Below are 19,543 nucleotides of genomic sequence, written 5' to 3' on the forward strand. Positions count from 1 at the left end.
TGGCGAGAGGGCTATTTGCGGGCTGTAGAATATCGAGTATCTTCCCAGGCGGGCCGAGCCCCCATGCGTAACCCAATCTTTATGTGCGCGCGAGATGACGCGGCTCCCGTTTCATGGAGGTGGGTGGCGGACCACCGCAAGTTCTCACACGACCCTCCGCCGCCCCATCACGGATTTCCGTTGTCTCTTCCACTGACAATTCCCTCGATCAAAATCATTTCTAACCGATAATTATCGAGAGCTCCTTTTTGAGACTACACTATCGTTGGAGGTCTGCGAGACATGCTATCCGCAAACGCAGGATCCTTATCCTTCACCGCATCCAAAGACATTAAAATTTTCTAAACCAGTTAACCCGTCCGGTAGCCGAAGCTCTGATGGGAGCCTAAATATTCGTCCGTTAATGGAAGAAACTGGTAATTTGCAATTCACTGACTAAGAAAATTGAGGCCTATCGCGACCACATGTTAATATAACACAGCCTGACACATTCTTGATACTATTGGTAAGTTACAGCTTTCTGCCATAAGTACGTATACGGATTTTGTGAACTTTTCTGGGGAATATTTGCGCAACAGTGGGAAGTCAAACAGTGGGAAGTCAAATGAAGTGTTAAAAGTTGTCATCATTTGTTTCATATTGTTAAAAACGTCTATATTCTTCGTTTATCAAAGATACTTCAATTCAACAGAAACGTAAACCACGTTAACGTGCTACAGTTCTCAATATAATAAGCGTTCCACTGCATACTTATAAATACATTTAATAGAAACGTAGATTCCCGGGTTCGATTCCCGGCGGGGTCAGGGATTTTCTCTGCCTCGTGATGGCTGGGTGTTGTGTGCTGTCCTTAGGTTAGTTAGGTTTAAGTAGTTCTCAGTTCTAGGGGACTGATGACCATAGATGTTAAGTCCCATAGTGCTCAGAGCCATTTGAACCATTAGAAACGTTGATACATTATTTATGTCGTATGTGACATACAGACATGAGTCAGACCATGGAACGAAGATTCCAGTGGAGCGAGTATCATAGAACAGCATGTCGCTTTGTGACAACTTTCGGTTATGCCCTAACCTATCTCTGTTACTGTAAATGAAATTGGAGGTATGCAAGTCTGGTTTCAAATCAAATGGCTCTGAGCACTACGGGACTTAACTTCTGAGGTCATCAGTCCCCTAGAACTTAGAACTACTTAAACCTAACTAACCTAAGGACATCACAAACATCCATGTCCGAGGCAGGATTCGACCCTGCGACCGTAGCGGTCGCGCGGTTCCAGACTGTAGCGCCTAGAACCGCTCGGGAACCACGGACGGCAAGTCTGGTTTGATGGAAGCAGAACGTACGCGTAATTGCGCGAAAACTAGGAAGAAGGGCGTATCCCCATCTTTCACCCTTACATCATCTGCCCTTATCAGAACACGGCATTCGAAACAATACAGTGGCCCTCCGACTCGAATGATTAAGAATAGTGACTTAAAACAGTAATTACTTATCATATTTAATACAAATAGATGAAAATCGTAACACTCACACTGTCTTTTAAAATTTACTTACAAAGTAATTATAACTGCAGATATCTGCAGATATACCGGCGGATATCTATCGATGCAGGCTCTTATCCGCCAAAGAGTTATTCGATATCCGCGCGCAAGGGACTAGAAAGGGGGGAGATGCTTGCGAAAGGGGTGAGAGTGGGTTGTAGTCTCTCCCCAACATTACCAAAGGCTTACATTGAGCAAGCAGTAAATAAAGCCTAGGAGAAATTTGGAAAGCGAAAAGTTCAGGGAGAAGAAAGAAAACCTTTAAGGCTTGCTAAATACATCGTAATTCTGTCAGAGATGGTAAAGGACTTGAAAGTGCAGGTGAACGGAATGTATAGTGTCTTGGAAAGAGATCGTGTGATGAACATCGACAAAAGTAAAATAAGCGTAATGGAATGTAGTCAAATTAAATAAAATGATACTGACGAAATTACCTTAAGAAAAGGGATACTAAAGGTAATCGATGATATCTGCTGTATGGGCAGCAAAATAACTGACGATGGCAGAAGCGGAGTGAACAAAACATGGAGACTGCAATAGTGAGAAAAGCGTTTCAGAAAGGAAGAAATATGTTAACAAAAATGTAAATTTAACATTTAAAACGTCTTTTCTGAAGGTATTTGTCTGGAGTGCAGCCTTGCACGGAAGTGAAACGTGGACGATAAACAGTTCAGAAAAGAAGAGAATTGTAATGCCGTGTTAAAGAAGAATGTTGAAAATTAGAAGAGTGGATCGAATCATTAATGAGGTGGTACTAAATAGAATTAATGGCACAGCTTGACTAAAAGGGTGTATCGGTTGGTAAGACATCAAGGTGTCGTCAGTTTGGTAATGGAGGGAACTGTGGCGGGCTTAAATGGTAGAGGGAGACGAAGGCTTAACTAAAGCAAGCAGGTTAAAATGGACGGCGGCTGCAAGAGTTACGCAGAAATGAAGAGTCTTCGTTGTTGTTATTTTTTCTTTATTTATGAAAGATCCTCAGTAGTGATTTTTTTTTAAATTCTGAGTATCACTTATGTAACCCCTGGAATTGTCCCTTGTTCTTCTGCATACACCAGAATATCCATTTTTCGGCGTTTTCAAGCATCTAAATACATCACATTCGCTATGTCTTTTTTAAAAACGTGTGAAGTGTTTAGATGAGTTGTGTTCGCAAACCCCGAAAATCGTACCTCCTGATGTACACAGAACAACGAGTCACAATTCCAGATGGCACTTAGATGCGATAACAAATTCCAAAAATTGCCACAGAGGACGCTTTTTAAATAAAAGCAAGCAAAACGCATGCGGCATAAAAGAAACAGCCCTTTTTTTAGTTGCATAGACAGAGTACATCTCAAAGAAGATAAATATAATAATAATAATAATAATAATAATATGAAGAGGTTCTCTTAGAATAGAGGTGCATCAAAACAGCCTTGGGACTGAAAACCACAACAACAGCAAAATCCGCATCCGCGCAGAGCTCTAACCGTCGTAGGCGGTCGATAATATTTGCACCTGACGATATGAAGCGAAGGAATTGTTTTTCAAACTTGCCAGCAGATAAGTATTGCTGATACTGGCCTAATCTGATTCAATTTTCTTCATAATGGATTAGGGAACACATTGATCGGACGCATGCTACTGGGTAGTTTGTTTCGTAGACGAATGACTCACATTTAGATGAGATACAGGAATATTTAGAATTATGCACTGCTACAGCCAAAATTCTGCACACTTCAGATCTTGTACTACAGTTACGGAATGATTATAAGTGATACACAACCACACGTAGTCAAGACTTTAGTGACTAAGGAACCAATGGAAAGAAAAACAAGTCAACTGAAAATCACATTACTTAAATGTTTACGTCCACAGTAAATGAGAATATGATGCACTAAAACGTTGATGGATCAGCTGCATTTTACAGACGTAGCTTTTTCACGCTTTCACGGCTACCCATATGCGTCTAAAGTTTCCTCTGTGTGTTCTGTGTTAAACTACATCACTTCACACAGATTCGGCAATGCTAGTGACTGCACTATTTTCTTATTTTATTGTAGGAAGAACTATGTTTATTTATGCACAATGCATCCCTTTATTACTCACAAACAGCTTTGCTGAAGATTAACTACAATTTTTTTAGTATTATCTTTTTAAACATTACTATTATTTAAAAAGATGATTGATAATTAAGACAGGTTTAATTACCGAATGTATTACCGCGAAATATGGGAGAGAGTGTCATAGAAATAATACAGGCTTTGGGATGGACATCATTAAAAGAAGCGTTTTTCGTTGCGAAGGAATTTTCTCACGAAATTCCAATCACCAACTTTCTCCTCCGAATGCGAAAATATTTTGTTGACACCGACTTACACAGGGAGGAACGATCACAAAGATAAAATAAGGGAAATCAGAGCTCGTACGGAAAGATATAGGTGTTCATTCTTCCCGCGCGCTATACGAGATTGGAATAATAGAGAATTGTGAATGTGGTTCGATGAACCCTCTGCCAGGCACTTAAATGTGATTTGCAGAGTATCCATGTAGATGTAGATGCAGAATGTACGTTTTCAACAGTATAGTTGAAACGTGCTTACTATTCTTTGATGTCTTAGGATGTGCCATATCAACCGAATCATTTCTTTCAAAAAGCTGTGCCATAAACTTCTTTTCTCTCCGATTCGATTTAGCACCTCTTCATTAGTTATCCGATTTACTCATCTAATTTTCGGAAAAGGTTTTCTTGATGTTCCAAGTCTGCATTTTATATCCACAATGATTCTGCCTTCTTCACTTATTTTGCTGCCCAAATAGCAAAACTCATCTACTACTTTTTAGCGTCTTATTTCATGTAATTCCATGAGCACTTCCTGGTATAATTAGACTTCATTTCATTACCCTTGCTTTATTTTTATTTATGTAAATTTTATAACCTCTTTTCAAGAAAATATTCATTCCGTTCAAATGATCCTCCAAGTACTTTGCAGTTTCTGGCAGAATTACAATGTCGTCCGGAAAATCTTAAATGTTTTTTCTTCTCCTTGAAATTTATTTTTCTTACCAAATTTCTCCTTTGTTTCCTTTACTGCATCCTCAGAAAAGAAACTGATTAACGAACATACGCGAATCATGTGTATGTATGGGATATGCGTAGTGTATCAACTAATCATTCGCCCTTTAAGCGCTAAACTGTGAAAGTGCTCTAAATAAGCACTTTGTATATCGCAATGCGAGAAATTGCGTTGTACAGTGTTGATGACTGTACCGGACTTTGCCAAAAATCGGTCGTGATTTAATGTCTACACTTTTCTTGAAAATCTAATCGTGGATTATTGCAGACTTAATAATTATTTAGCTGAAAACGGCGTCGTAACTCATTACTAACCTAAATGGACGAATTTATTATATTTTTCTCTTCGTGAGTTTAAAATGAAAAAAGGATTGAACGTGTTTCTTTCGTCTTGAAAACATGAGAACATGAGAGATAGGACGCATAATGCAGGATGGCCAAAATGAAAATGACTCCAAAAGCGTTCCCTAGAAGTCGCGGCAACGTAATGTTAACAGCAAACAGGTGAGCAAGAATTAGCAAGATGGAGCAACAAAACACACCGCACTTGCAACCTTGCCACGAGCTCAAAAGGCGTTGGATGACGAAAGGACAGACAACAGGGGCAGCAAACTATCCTGGCATCCAAGATTCCAAGATCGCATGATCTCTCGCCCTGTATTTTTTTTTTCGAAGATTGGAGAATCAGGAGCTGTGAAATCATTCTTTATTGTTTCACATTGGATGAGATGCAGCGGAATACTGAAAATTCTGTTACTGCCATTTCCCAATCACAGCTGCTACGGTTTCTGACAGATTGACAAAACACGCACAGCACTGCATCGACGTCAAGGGAGGCCATTACCAGTGTATTCTGAAGAAAAGTGGTTCTCCTGTTCATTAGTCAGTGTAATTTATTTCATGTCAGGCTTGTAAACATTATTCGGGCCAGTTTTATTTTGGCCAGCCTGTATTAAGTGCCTTGAGAATAAAATGGGGAATTAGGACAAATTCTAACCATTGCCATATTTAGAAATTTACGCTTAACCGTCGACTGGATTTTACTGCTAACAGCCACGGAAAATACGAGGTAAGGTATAAATAATTACTTATCAATGTAACTGCACTTTCCTTTTATTATGTTAAATTCACAATATCCGTTGAGATAAACAATGGAAACAATAGAAAATCACTTTGCTGTGTTACGTTTATCAAGGAAAGAACAAAATTCCTTTCGACGCTGGGTTGAAACATTGCTGAGCAAAACCGCAACTTCAACCGCTATATATAGCTTCGACAGAGAAACGTGAATACATTCCAAGGCAAAAATAGACTTCGCAGTCGTTTTCAGTAGGAATTCCGTTAGCTTTCATGAGGTTGCATTTTCGGTTTCTCACCATTTGTTGTTTTCAGAAACGAGTTACATTGGAACTTTTCCGGTCACTCAGAACTAACTTTAATGGGGCATTATTGTCTCACGGCGAAGCACTATAGGATCAGTGTTAAATCGAGTCATAACATCGATTTTCATGTGCCGTATTATTTTCAGGTTTTGGCTGTCTGTCACGTTCAGGAAACAATCAATTGCGTAAATAATGTTGCCAACTCACCTGTAAAAAAACATCGGTAAGTTGATGAACTTATTTCTGGACAACACAAATTCGATTCCTAGATCAGTCATGCTCACCGAGAAATTCAGAATGCAAAAGAAGATGTAAGATTAGGGTTTAACGTCCCGTCGACGACTAAGAGATTAGAGGCGGAGCAAAATCTCATATTCATGAAGGACATCTGCCGTCTACTCTTCAAAATAATCACCTCGGCGTTTTTCTTCAGCATTTCAAGGAAATCTACCGGTATATCTAGATGGGCAGACGGAGCTTGAATCGTAGTCCTCCCGAATCCAATGTCTTACCGCCGCATCACCTCCCCCGGTAATTCAGAGTAAATGAACAAAGTATTTACATCTGATAAAAGGAATGCGAATTGTCTTTGAACTGAAATAAACACAGAGAAAGAATTTGATAGCATCCGAATACAACGTCAGAGGTGAATATCAGGAGCACGTCGTATCGTTTAAATACTTAGTGGCAGTACTAACAAGAGATATGAAACACGTAAAATCTGTGGTAGGGATGGCGCGTGGAAGACTTGAATTTGTTTTAATAGTTCTGAGTAAGTGCTACGAACTGAAGAATTATTTTACGGGTACTGTGACCGATTTTAGTCATAATACTGCTCTCTCTCTCTCTCTCTCTCTCTCTCCCTCTGTGTGTGTGTGTGTGTGTGTGTGTGTGTGTGTGTGTGTGTGTGTGTGTGTGTGGTAGAATGGAGGGGACAGACAAGCATGTGTTCGAATACGTTTATTTTTATAAGTATCACATGTAATAACAAAACATTATTATTCCAGGGAAAAATCCACAGAACATAAAAGGGGAAACGCATCTGGAGCCACCATCGAGTTGCTCGCGTAGGGAGAATGAAAGTCGATAAACGGTGTTAGAATGCCCACAGAGGCATACACACAATCATTTTCCCCTCGTTCCATACGCGAATGGAATAAGATGGAAAACCGCTGAGGTTGGTGCGAAATTCGCTCCACCACGGGTACACAGATCCACTGCTGGCCATTAAAACTGTAACTCCAGGAAGAGTAGCATTAATACAGTTTCACTTATTGTACGGATATAATACTACAGAAAACATGATTAGTTTTGTAAGTGATATGGGAGTGTATATGGAGCGAAATTTTGTTCGTAGAGCTGTCAGCTTTGGCGCAGTGTCTCTAAAATTGGTGGAAATCGTGACGAACTGAACTTGGCTGACAGACGTGGATACATCATTCAATGCTGCTTCAGCTTTGTACTAAACTTCATCAATCGTAGTGGCTGGTGAGTGGGAGCGTGCCTGTCTCTTGGTTATCCACGACCACACGTTTTCAGTGGGTGAGTGATCTGGAAACGTGGCTACCAGGGCAACGGCGGAGCAGCCTCTGTATCCAGGAACGTCAGGACAGCAAGGGCAACGCATGAACTTGCATTACCTTGTTAAAAGATAGCCGCGCGGGATTAGCCCAGCGGTCTTAGGCGCTACAGTCATAGACAGTGAGGCTAGTCCCGGCAGAGGTTCGAGTCCTCCCTCGGGCATGAGTGTGTGTGTTTGTGCTTAGGATAATTTAGGTTAAGTAGTGTGTAAGCTTAGGAACTGATGACCTTAGCAGTTAATCCCGTAAGATTTCACACACATTTGAACATTTTGTTAAAAGATAACTTTACGAGGCAGGGTACAGCCACTGGCCTTAACACATCATAAATGTAGCGCTTGCTGTCCAAAGTTGCTACCCATCTGTCTAGTGCTGTCGTCGATCACATCACTGCAGTGTATTCTACCGCTTCAGGAGAAGCGGGCTATTTCATGACTCAAAGTACGCGACGTGACTGTACGACTGGAAGGCTGAATGAACAATACGTCTTTCCCTTCGTGCGCTAGTCGTGTGGAACTAATGAGATTCTGCATAGTTTCGAGTATGAACCTCTTGAACCCATCGATTCCGTATTCTCATGACAGTCTTGGGAACCTGGACAGCGCGTGCAGCAACATTGTGGAACGATAACCCGCATTTTCCATAGGACACGATCCTTCACTGTCGAATTCCGACACGTTCACGAGATCTCCTAAAGAAAAAAAAAAAAAAAGTAAATGCGATTTATGAATGAGAAACCGACTATGTATTCTCCCCTTATACACTAGATGTAGACAGTGCGGTTGTGCTGGAAAGTTTATCATTTGCACAACAACAATGTGTAATACGTATCGTGCCAATTTGACGTCTGTTGCATGCCGCCTTCACGGTGGCCAGCGATGTAGGTATAGATATGCCTTAAACAAACAGTCGTCAGAAGAAAGCAGGGGAGGAAGCGCAGGAGCAGGGCGGCACGAACCTGGCGTCGAGGAAGATGAGCTTGAGGTCGAGGCTGGCGCGGAACATAAACATGTTGCAGTGCAGCTTGATCTCGGTGATGGCGCTGGGGGGCAGCGAGTGGCCCACCGCGACGAGCCCCACGTTCTGGTAGCAGCTGTCGTACGGAGAAGACTCCAGAGTGAACTGCTTCACCTTCAGGTAGCCCGAGCAGTGGATCACCTGCCACACACACAACAAGTGGCTACATATAATAAACACTACTGTTGGTGCTAATGTTCATATGAGGAATAGTAATCATAATAAAGGCAATGCCAGTAACAACCACTTTTTTTATTTCAACTGCATTCTTCTTGTTTTCTTTCATTTCTATATTTTTCTCTTAATATAGCTGTACAATGCAAAAAAGAAACTAATCTTAGGAAAAACTATCCGAGTTTTCCTTACCCGAAAACTTTATCTCGCAGTCCACAAACATCCAGTCACAGTAAAATAAAACACTGTAATACACGGCGGTTATAATTAAACTTCCTTGCTTGAGAGGGCCCCCATGAAAACCAGTGATCGTAGGACAATGAAACTTCGTGGAAACATTTGTAAGGATACGAGGAATAGAAATAACGGATAAACTATTAAAAGAAAAACATTTTAATTTCCATATAAGAGGGTAACATTTGTTAATAGCGTACCATATTTATGTTCCACGTTACTAACGTTGGTCAATGCGGCGACCGTCTGCATCCATAACAGCCTGGAACCGCACTAGAGAGGGATATACTGCTACCCGAAACCCCGAAACATCTCAGGTGGGATGTTGGCTACCTCCCTCGCTATGCTCCTCCTCAGCCTTCAACGTCTGTTACGGTCCCGTTGATAAATACTGTCTTTCAGGTAACCTCACAGCCAGAAATCACACAGGTTCAAATCTGGTGATCTTGGTGGGCACGCAGTTTGGAACGATCGGCCGATGAACTTCCGAACCATAATCCTCAACGCCAGTGCCGAAAGAGGACCTCTCATATCCCTTTAATGCATCGATTCTCGCGAAGAGCAGCAGTACTACTGCCGTTTTTTGATAAAACAGCTTTACGAGCAGAGCCCTGTTCAACTTGGCCAAACCGATGTTGACTGTCTGCAACTGTACCGAAGGTTTAATTACAACCTCCCACTATCTTGGACTAACACTCGATCAGAAACTAACCTCGAGTCTCCACGAACTAACCGTCAAAAGAAAGCCTACAATAGATTGGAACTATTAAAACTGTTAAAAGGCCCAACCATTTTCCATATCTACAAGACCTCATCCGTCTCATGCTAATCTATATCGCATAGACTACTGTTCTTCCAAAGTTTTACGACTTCCTCAAAATCCTAGAGTGCAATGCACTCGACCTTGCCTTCCGTATCCATCTACGCTACGACACCGATTTCCTTTAGCAGTTAATACAATTTCCCCATCACCTCCAACACTTATAACTCCTAGGCCTCTCCTACATCTCCCATAAACACCCTATAGTCTCCAACATCCTTAACCTTGGTTAGTTGCCTCGCCTCTATCAAGATGCCACCCACTTTCCCTCTTCATGCACTTCATATCCTCACCCAACGGAATTTCACTTGCCTTCCCGTCCCAGACTGTCAACTCATACCCGAGATCTAGCCCTCCTTCCAAGTATAACCTACCCTAACCATCTCACCCCAAATTAACGCACCAACCCACTCTTTCCATGTGCAACTGACATTCTACTCCTGTCTTAACATCTGCAACCCAACTATTAGATCATTTCCACAAAGACATCGCTCATCTTTTTCCTAACATTCTTTCCAAGGCCTCCCACAACCCAGTCCCCAAGCAGAATTATCATGATGGCGTACCACATCGCCCTATTTGAGACTTAGAATACATTAGATCACCGTCATAATTTTCATAAACAACACCACCTGTATTTTAGCCTCAATAACTGTTTTATTTTACTCTGAACTATTTTAAAAAATCAATGGCTGAAGGGTGGCAACAGGGCCGTCGCCAACCCGCCCCATCTAGTTGGGGAAACAGTTTTCCTAAGTGCTTTCTGATACGCTAGAATTTAGCATACAGTTCCATTTACAACAATCCCAGTTGACCCTGGGCCTGTGTTGTATAAATAGCACCAAGCGGAAATAACTTTTATCTTACTAGCGCAGGTCTTTCTTGTTGCTGCACATTACCACGAAACCTGGTACGGGAACTCAACTTGAAGGAGTTCACATAACAACAGCCGAGTCTGGCAGCTTTGCTTTCAGTTTTAGCACATTTCTCGAACAATTTTGCAAGAAGCTTCACCGCCAACATTTACGAGAGTTATATCACTGTACTTGTTATGCTCTTAAAATGACGTAAACGCCTTGAAAAAGTATGTATATTGTTCAATTAAAAAACCATACTTCCCTCAATATCTCGATCGATACAGCAGTTTAAAGTATTACCCATGTAACAAATTACGTGCCCCTTTGCCAAATATCATTATCGTAATCATCGTTTCGGTATCTTCGACTATTCACGAATTAAAAGGGGTGCTAGTTTCAGATAATTCACCATGTAAGGCTAACGTGTTACATATATACACAGGGTGAGTCACTAACTATTGCCACCTAGAATAACTCCGAAAGTATAACAGTAGCTGAAAAGTTTGTGGGACAAATGTTGCATGGGACAACGGGGGCCATGATATGACGTTGGTTTTTTATTGTTGGTGGGGTCGCGTCAGAGATATTTTTAATATATAGGCCCCAATTTCATCAAAGGAAATCTTAATGGTAGGAAGTACACCACATTCCTGCAAAAAACATTAGGTCTGTTATTAGAAGAAATACCTGTAGGAACAAGGAACAGAATGTGGTATCAACGCGATGGGTGTCAGGCACATTTTTCGCTGATGGCTAGAAATGAGTTGCAGATACAATTCCAAAATCGTTGGATTGGACGCGGAGGAGATGCGTCGTGGCCGGCTCGCTCGCCAGACTTGACGCCCTTGGATTTTTTCTTGTGGGGATTCGTAAAAGGCATTGTTTATAAAGACGTTCCAACTGCACCTGAAGATATGCGAGAGAGAATTGTCAGAGCATGTGATTCGATAAGTGCCGAAGTGATAAGGAATACCACTCAATCCATGACAAGAATATTGCAGCACTGCATTGATACTAATGGTCATCACTTCGAACACCTTTTGTAAATGGACGTTCATGCCACCTTGTTGACTTTCGTTGACCTTCAATTACAATCCCCCGTCGCGGTATTCTGTTTGCATGTGAAAGGTAATCTCAGGAAATACTATACGGATTTTGATACAGTTTTCACTAATAGATTGACTGATTCACAAGAAAGGTTTGTATACATAATTTATTGCTGCAAAGCGACAAGTCTTCCGACTGTACAGAAGATGCTAACCGTGCGATGCCAGGGCGGGTCGCTCGTACATGTCAATTTGGTATCTAGGAAATAGAACAGAGAAGGAACGTAGACATAGCAGCAAAAATGGCAGAAGGCAAAAGGCTTTCGACAAGAAGATACAGCTGCTAACATCCAAACATACCTTGAGACAAGAATATCACGGAGGACTATGCTTTGCAGCAGAGCTCTGTAGGGGTGTGAAACATGGACAGTGGCAGCAAAGGAGTGAAACGAAGCCTTTGAAATGTGATGTTACAGAAAAATGTTAAAGATCGGATGGATTGATCAAGTAAGGAATAAAAACGTCCTGCAGCGATTCAACAAAGGAAAACTGCGTGATAAGCGACATAAGGTATCGAAAAGACAGAAATGTTAAGTGCATATTACGAAATGAATCTTTACTGAAAACCGTAACTACATGTATGGTGGAAGGCAAGAGTAGTAGGGACACGTCTAGACAACAGTCTACAGGACAGATCGTTAATGATGTAAAATGCAGCAGCTGTACTAAAACGAAGAGGATAGGAGGTCAGGGAAATGAAGTGGAGAACTGCATCAAACCAGCTTTAGAACTGATGAGCGAAACAAAATCGTTCCTCATTCGTAAACGTTTACTTTAATTCCTATCTTAAAACACATCCCTTTCATGTTTTAAATCATAAACTCCCATTAATTTATTACTAATTACCAGTAAACCTCACACCGAAATCTCATGTACAAACGAATTATGTGTCGTACAGTGATATAATTTTGCAGGTACATTCAGTGTTATATTCTGTCTGTGCGAACATAGTTAATAGTAAGGAAGTAAGAAATTAAAACGTCATAACTCATTCTTTAGCTTTACTGTATGAACAGCGAAAATGTAGTAAGCAACAAACTTTCATCCTTTCATCATTTTGTGTGGGGTGTCACCGAGAAAAAGTTTCGTGGAGGTTTGAAATTATGTGTCAACTTTGTTGGAAGTCGCTAAGCGTGCTAGAAGAATATAATCTGTATAATTTACGCGCCATGAGCTATGCTGAATCAACGCAGATTCACAGTTTATAACTGTAATGCTTGACTTATTGTGTTAAATCGTTAACATAAGATTATAGCTCTTAAGGAGCAGGTTACGACAGAGTTTTAAATTTGTAAATTCGGTCAATAACTGTATGAAATATTGAAAATGAAATCTTTGTTACTCCTGGAAGCCGTTACATTGGCGCCCTGCAACTGGGACCATGCGGCAGATAAGCCGCTTAGTAATGCAGATATGACTGCTGAAACTTCCTGACGTATTACATTTGTGTGCCGAGCCGGAACTCGAACCCAGAACCTTGCATTCCGTGGGAAATCCTGTTACGCAGTGAGCTACGTAGGCGCGATCGGAAAGTAGTGACGTGGAAGTAAGTGTGTACGAGTGCAGCCGTGGCGGGGGGTGGGGAGGCGGGGCAGTTTAAATGTCGGTTGGTGGGAAAGCAGTGCGGGGGCGTGTGGAGCCCTGCGCGCACCTGGGCCGTGCCGGCGAATGCCGCGGCGCGCTCAGCAGCCGCCATTGTGGCCGCGCGGATCTGAGCGCGCATACATTGAGCCGCATTCCTGCCGCGCTCAATGAAATAGTACAAACACGCCGCTGCCGTGCCACGGTTACGATACGTCTCACCTGCCCACGGCTGGGGCACCAGGCCGTGGGGGTCCCCCTGTCTTCTCTCCTCCTCCGTTTGTCTTGTCACACTTACCGCGGTCCTCTTGTAATGCAGTACCGAACCTTCGACAATAGTACTGCTGAAGCGAAGATCCGGATACCTCGTCTTCTGCGTTGTATGTGCCATAGCGTTATGCAAGGTCCGCCCGACCCTTTGAGACCCAATATCCGCGTTTGTAACACTGCAGTCAGCTGGTAAAGACAAAGCGTGGCAGCTATTTGCGATACTGTATCAGAAAAGAGTGAAGCACTTGGGTTTAACTTTGGATACGAACCTTAACTGGGCAGAAAATGCTGTCGCCACGTGCAGGAAGACTTCTGCTCACCTATGTGCCCTCCAGAAGTCTTGGAACATATTTCCACAGGACGTGAAACCTGAAGTTTGTCATCAGTCATTATACCGTACCTTCATTATTGCCACGTAATCCAGCAAGGCACGAGTAGTGAGGAATCACCGCAAATAATTGTGTCTGTTACATCTGCAACGTCAGTCCATTTTTCCCGTTTTCGTAAATCCGTAATGTTGGTTGCGGTCAGACAGTTTACTTGACTATAATACCCTACGTCTACTTCATCGGCTCCTCAGTACGCATGCACCGCACTACTTAGAATCAGATACTAAGTGTCTGTCATCTCATCATAATCGAAACACAACAACTCATTTATTTTAGCAGTGCCCATCCACAAAACAAAAGTCCGCAGCTCGTGGTCTAGTAGCTATAGCTCGTGGTCTAGTGACTAGCGTTTCTGCCTCTGTATCACGGTGTCTCAGTTTCGATTCCCGGCCGGGTTGGGGATTTTCTCCGCCCGGGGAGAGGGTGTTTGTGTTGTCCTCATCATTTCATTAGCTTAATCATCATTCAGGCTGTAGCTAGATTGGACTGTGTACAAATTTGGACTGTGTTAACATTGGGACTTTGTAGGGGCGTTAATGACCGCGCAGTTGAGCGCCCCACGAACCAAACATCATCATCATCATCATCATCATCATCATCCACAAAAGAAAAACATTGGCAAACTACTCTCTTGTTGCTGTCTCTGGAGCAAGCTACCCTGCAGTCTGCGCAAAATTCAGTGCCGCGTTGCTTTTAACAAGAAGGTGAAACGAGTCCCTCAATCAGCCTCGTAACATTCTATGCTGGATGTTACTTGTAACATGCTTGTTCAAACGATTGTAATACAGCGTGTAGAATGCATGGTTAGATGTAAGATAGCCCTAATCATGCTTTGTTAAAGAAATCAACAAACTATATAAAAAATACACTTCGCTCACCTTGTAGCCCCCCGTCGTGAGGCCAGCATTCCTCTTGGCCAGGACGCACTTCATTCGCAAAAAGAACGCTCGTTCGAGTTCGAATTCTGAAATAAGAGGAAAGGAAACATCTGTATATTACTATGAGTTCCATGTAAATTGGAAATAACTACTGCGACGAGCACATATACTACAATAAAAACTCGATCAAAATAGAGATCAAGCAAGCCAGACAGTTTTTTTCAAAGACTAACTGAAAAGGATCCGATTGGCATGGTCTCCTTTTCCATTTGTTTTCTGTATTGGAAAACAATTGCAGTTAATCATCTCATTTGTTCAGCATCTAACTTATTTAAAGTATATTCTCATAAGCTAAATTTGGTGTTTTGCTTTCGGGTGAACACGATTTTTTTTAAATTCACTGGGCAACATTCGAATATTTGCGCTTGTGCTTTACTGATGGTCATACTGTACGCTAATTTTACCGGAAATGGGAGCCTTTTAAAGCCGATGGGTAACCTCGGTGAAATGAGTTGAATTCATAGTTTTACTACTGATTTGCCTTTTTCTTTTTCTGTTAATATTTCATCTTGTGAGTTTCTTCATGCTTTTTTGCGAAAGCGTACATTGAGAGAATGTAGGAATTATCTTGAGAAACTCAGGCTTTCGTCTTGAGTAATCGCTGATTTGTTTGTTGAACTAGGTCGTCTTTATTTTTTGCAAAAATAGTGCGCTCACACAACCGTTCGTTGTTTTGTTTACGTAGTTCCTCCATCTAAGCAGATACACTTTTTTGGTGAGGTGTTCCACTGTCTTTACTAAGTCGTACAACTCATCGGTTAAGATATATAATTTTGCCAGAGTGCGGATCAATGCGATATGTGACGTTTCAAATTGTATTCTAGAATATCTGAGAATATCGAAAAAGCTTGAAAACATTACAGAGCAATCTCTAATTTTTCCCCTGAAAAATACACCAATGCAAAAGAGACAGAAGATGTCCTGGCGACCACCAAGAAGTGACGACGACGGCTTAAAACACTCATATCTTTACAACCAAAATAGTTATCATTGCACAACCAGTGCAATGGGAGATTACTTTGTCATTCTATTTTTACGTTTTGATGGAAGCCGCCAGAACTCTTTTACAGTCCTTTTACAACACAGGACTTCCCGGTGACGTACGCGTCTCTTAGCTTTACGCGTTTTGTATAGGCATAGAAAAATGTCCTTTGCAATGCGACCACAACTGTTGCTTGATTTTCACGGACGGATGTGTTTTTATGACACTGTAGAGGACCGTTTCTGCAATAAACATTCTTGATGTTGGTGTATTAAATGGATCTGAGAATCCATCACCAGTAATGTGCGGACTCCTTTACAGTATTAAATTTTTAAATACTTTACCCTGGGAGGAAGGTAACGAATTTTCTGTCGGTGCTTGGCAGAACGTGATAATAATATTAAAGAGGAAACACTTCCTAACGTTCTGCAATGTTTCTCAGAACGTTAGGAATTTACTAAGATTTATTTATTAGCGAGGTTATTGAGTTTCTGATTTGTTCCAATGAAATGCAAAGAAAAGAATGTTTAACTTATTTGTGTTACTACATGCCCCTCTTTCATTAAGTGATATTCAATACCAGTAATTTATCGTATATGACGGAAACTGGGAAGGGAGCACGGCAAGGCCGTGGAATAAAATCCATAAAACAGTAACAAACACCAAACAAGAAACACAAAATATGCTTGAATTTACAAAGAAAGTTATATCATGCAATTATTCCCAGTTATTTTGAAAGATATGGCCTCACACATACATCGCGTTTGAATTTATTGATTGTCGTTTAGCGATGACGTCCATTTCAGTATATGAATGCCGAAATCAAATAAAATAGTCGTTAACTCACTGAACATATTTGCCTAGCCCCTGTAGAGCATTCTGGATCGACGCAGACTAATTTTTAGTGTAGGATCCGTACATTTTAAAAAATAAGAGACCATGGTAGTCACTGTGTTATTGGATTAATAATCAATCTGGCATGATATGGAAATTTGTACGGCCTTGATTTGAAGCGGATATGTGGTTCCAAAATGACTGTGCAGAAACCTGCACTTCTTCTCGTCACTAGTCCTCTAATCTTTGTGTTTGGCGGCGGTGATTCAGCCGTCATCTTTCTGATTCAGCTCTATTTTTTTTTCTTGGGGAAAGAGAGCAAGAAAGATGACTACAAAATTTTAGTAGCCAATGCTGACGCAAATACGGTTTATTGTATAAACCGGTTTCGACTCTTCAGTCATTTTCAGTAGCCCTATGAAACAGGAAACAATATACAAAGCCAAACACGACAACTTTACATTAACAAAGTAACTAAACACATAACTATAGTAAATAAACAAAAATCGATACCATGCTACGTCTTGGTAGATGACCGCGTCAGAACGCTGCAGTTGTGGGCATCTCCTCAGGCCTCCTATTAGAGAACTGAGTACAGCTAGCCAGTGGATGCCCTTACATAGCTAAAACTATATGCGTAAGCTAACACAACCTGATTTTAGTGCGTAATTAAAATTAAGTTAGCGTAAAGTAATACATCAGAGTTAAAAACTGTTATATAACTTACTTGTGGTGAATCTATTTAATAATGTTTATTTGCTACAGTATTTAATAACTTTTTAAAACATTTTTTAATAAGTCACGACAGCTCTTTAATATTGTAAAACACTATTATGCATTGTTTTACACCAACTTAATTTTAAAAACACACACGATTCTGGACACACGATTAAGTTGTACTTCCACTGGCTAGCCCCACTGAATCCTCTAGTCGGAGGTCTGAGGAGATGGTCACTCCTACTGCGTTCTAACACGGACACTCGCTAAGAAGTGATATGATCTCACTTTTAATTTATAAAGTGTAGTTTGGCGGTTATTTAATTTGTTAATGTAAGGTTGACAAGTGTGTTTCTTGTATACTGTTTCTTGCTTCATAGGGCTATTGATAATACCAAAGTGCTTAAACCATTTTGGCTAATAAACAATATTCATGTGCGCGTTGACTGGTAACTTTTGTAGTTAAATTTCGTAAGCTCACGGACGGTCTAAGCCAACAACAAGGCAAATATGAACGAAGGAAGGAAGACGTTGACGAGAAGCTCATTAGAGATGGATCACAAGCTCTGAAGTAACACAAAAATGGAAGAAATCGTAGTCTCCTTTTTCCAAGGTACCATTCCGGCATTTGCCTAAAGGGCTTTAGGGAAACAACGGAAAATATAAATTTAGATGGCCGAAAGAGGAAATGTACGCCTATCGTCCAGAATTCGAATCCGCTGTCCTAGCCAGTTCACCATCTCATACTATTCAAGTCAGCATCCAACTATATAAGAATTAAAGCGAGGAATAGGGCAAGAAGGCGCCACAAATTCACCCACGGTGGTTGGCAAACCCGTGGACAAGTTTTGTGAACGACTTTGACAGCGTCTCTTCAGTAAAAGGCGCCACTTCAGCAACAATACCTTTAAACCCTGTTTTAAAAGTTTGCGTAGGTACTTTTTTTTATAAAACAATGTTTTGTGTTCCTTTTATAGTCTGAATTTTATTGCCCTACAGAATGCTGGAGTTGTTTGTGCTGCACCGAACGTGAAAAAACGCCTTTACCTTGAAAGCTAAAGCACATCAGTACGTGCAAATCAGTTTGAAGGATTGTAAAGCGCAATGAGGGTCTTCTCAAGTAGTATAGCGAGGAGGTAGTAACTTATAAGGGATCAGGATGGGATGCAAGGTGATAGGAAGGATGAGCTGAAGTTCCATCGACATTGACATCATTAGGTACAGAGCAGTACAAGGATGGAACAGGAAATGTAATGTGATATTTTTGAAGGAACTGTGTCAGAATTTTCCTGAAGTGAGTGTGGGAAATTAAGGAAAATTAAAATTGAGACAAAAAAATGGGGGTCTGAACTCCTCTCTCACTAAATAAGTTTTACAACGGCGTCACCTCGCACAAAGATTTCTGGGAATCTCATGTGAAAAATGCTGCGGAGTTCCTCCAGCAGCGATACTGCACATTTCTTGTACGGCCCCTGTTCGGCGGATATAATACATTGTTTCAGTCACCGCACTGTCAATGGAACGTTAACATAAAAGGAATATCAGTTTGAGCGGGTGGTGATCCAGGGGCGTTAGTTTATACCGAATGGATGTAAGTTGCTCAAGATATTTATGCGGCTTCCAGATGATCTTACATGGGGACCTAACGGCCTGGCACTCTTCGATTTCCTTCATACGAGAAGGGACCTGAAAATCAATTTTCAATTATCTAAAGCAGTACTACGCAAAAACGCAAAATTCGCCTTCGGAGACTTGAATTTATCCATATGCTATTAAATACAAAACGTTTGCTGGTAGCTGAGTACATGGGGTGCCAGTCGTATGTTTGTGAATGTCCCTTGTTTAATTCGCGATCATAGCAACTGTTCTACATTCATTTTAATTCTATATTTATTATCAAATCTGGTCTCGTAAACTGACAACGGCCAGACCAGAAGTGTGCTGGGCACATGCCCCTCCACATCCACAGCCAGTGGCGCCAGTGGGCTTAGGATAATACGGCGGTCGGACGGTACCGTTTGGCCTTCGAGGCCTGTTCAGATGTAGTTTTATTTATTATC

The 19,543-nt window shown here is 41.3% G+C and overlaps 1 protein-coding gene across 1 annotated transcript in view; it reads right to left on the reverse strand.

The window, feature by feature from the left end:
- The window catches only part of LOC126184234 (single-minded homolog 1-like), a 146,268-nt gene that overhangs the window by 35,106 nt on the left and 91,619 nt on the right, over nucleotides 1–19,543 (reverse strand). The window contains exons 5-6 of the mRNA XM_049926604.1: nucleotides 14,891–14,976; nucleotides 8,523–8,722 (exon numbers count right to left, since the gene is read on the reverse strand). Coding sequence (XP_049782561.1) covers nucleotides 8,523–8,722; nucleotides 14,891–14,976 — 286 coding nt within the window. The remainder of the gene's footprint in view (nucleotides 1–8,522; nucleotides 8,723–14,890; nucleotides 14,977–19,543) is intronic.

This window comes from Schistocerca cancellata, chromosome 4 (genome assembly GCF_023864275.1).
Source record: "Schistocerca cancellata isolate TAMUIC-IGC-003103 chromosome 4, iqSchCanc2.1, whole genome shotgun sequence".
NCBI lineage: Eukaryota > Metazoa > Arthropoda > Insecta > Orthoptera > Acrididae > Schistocerca > Schistocerca cancellata.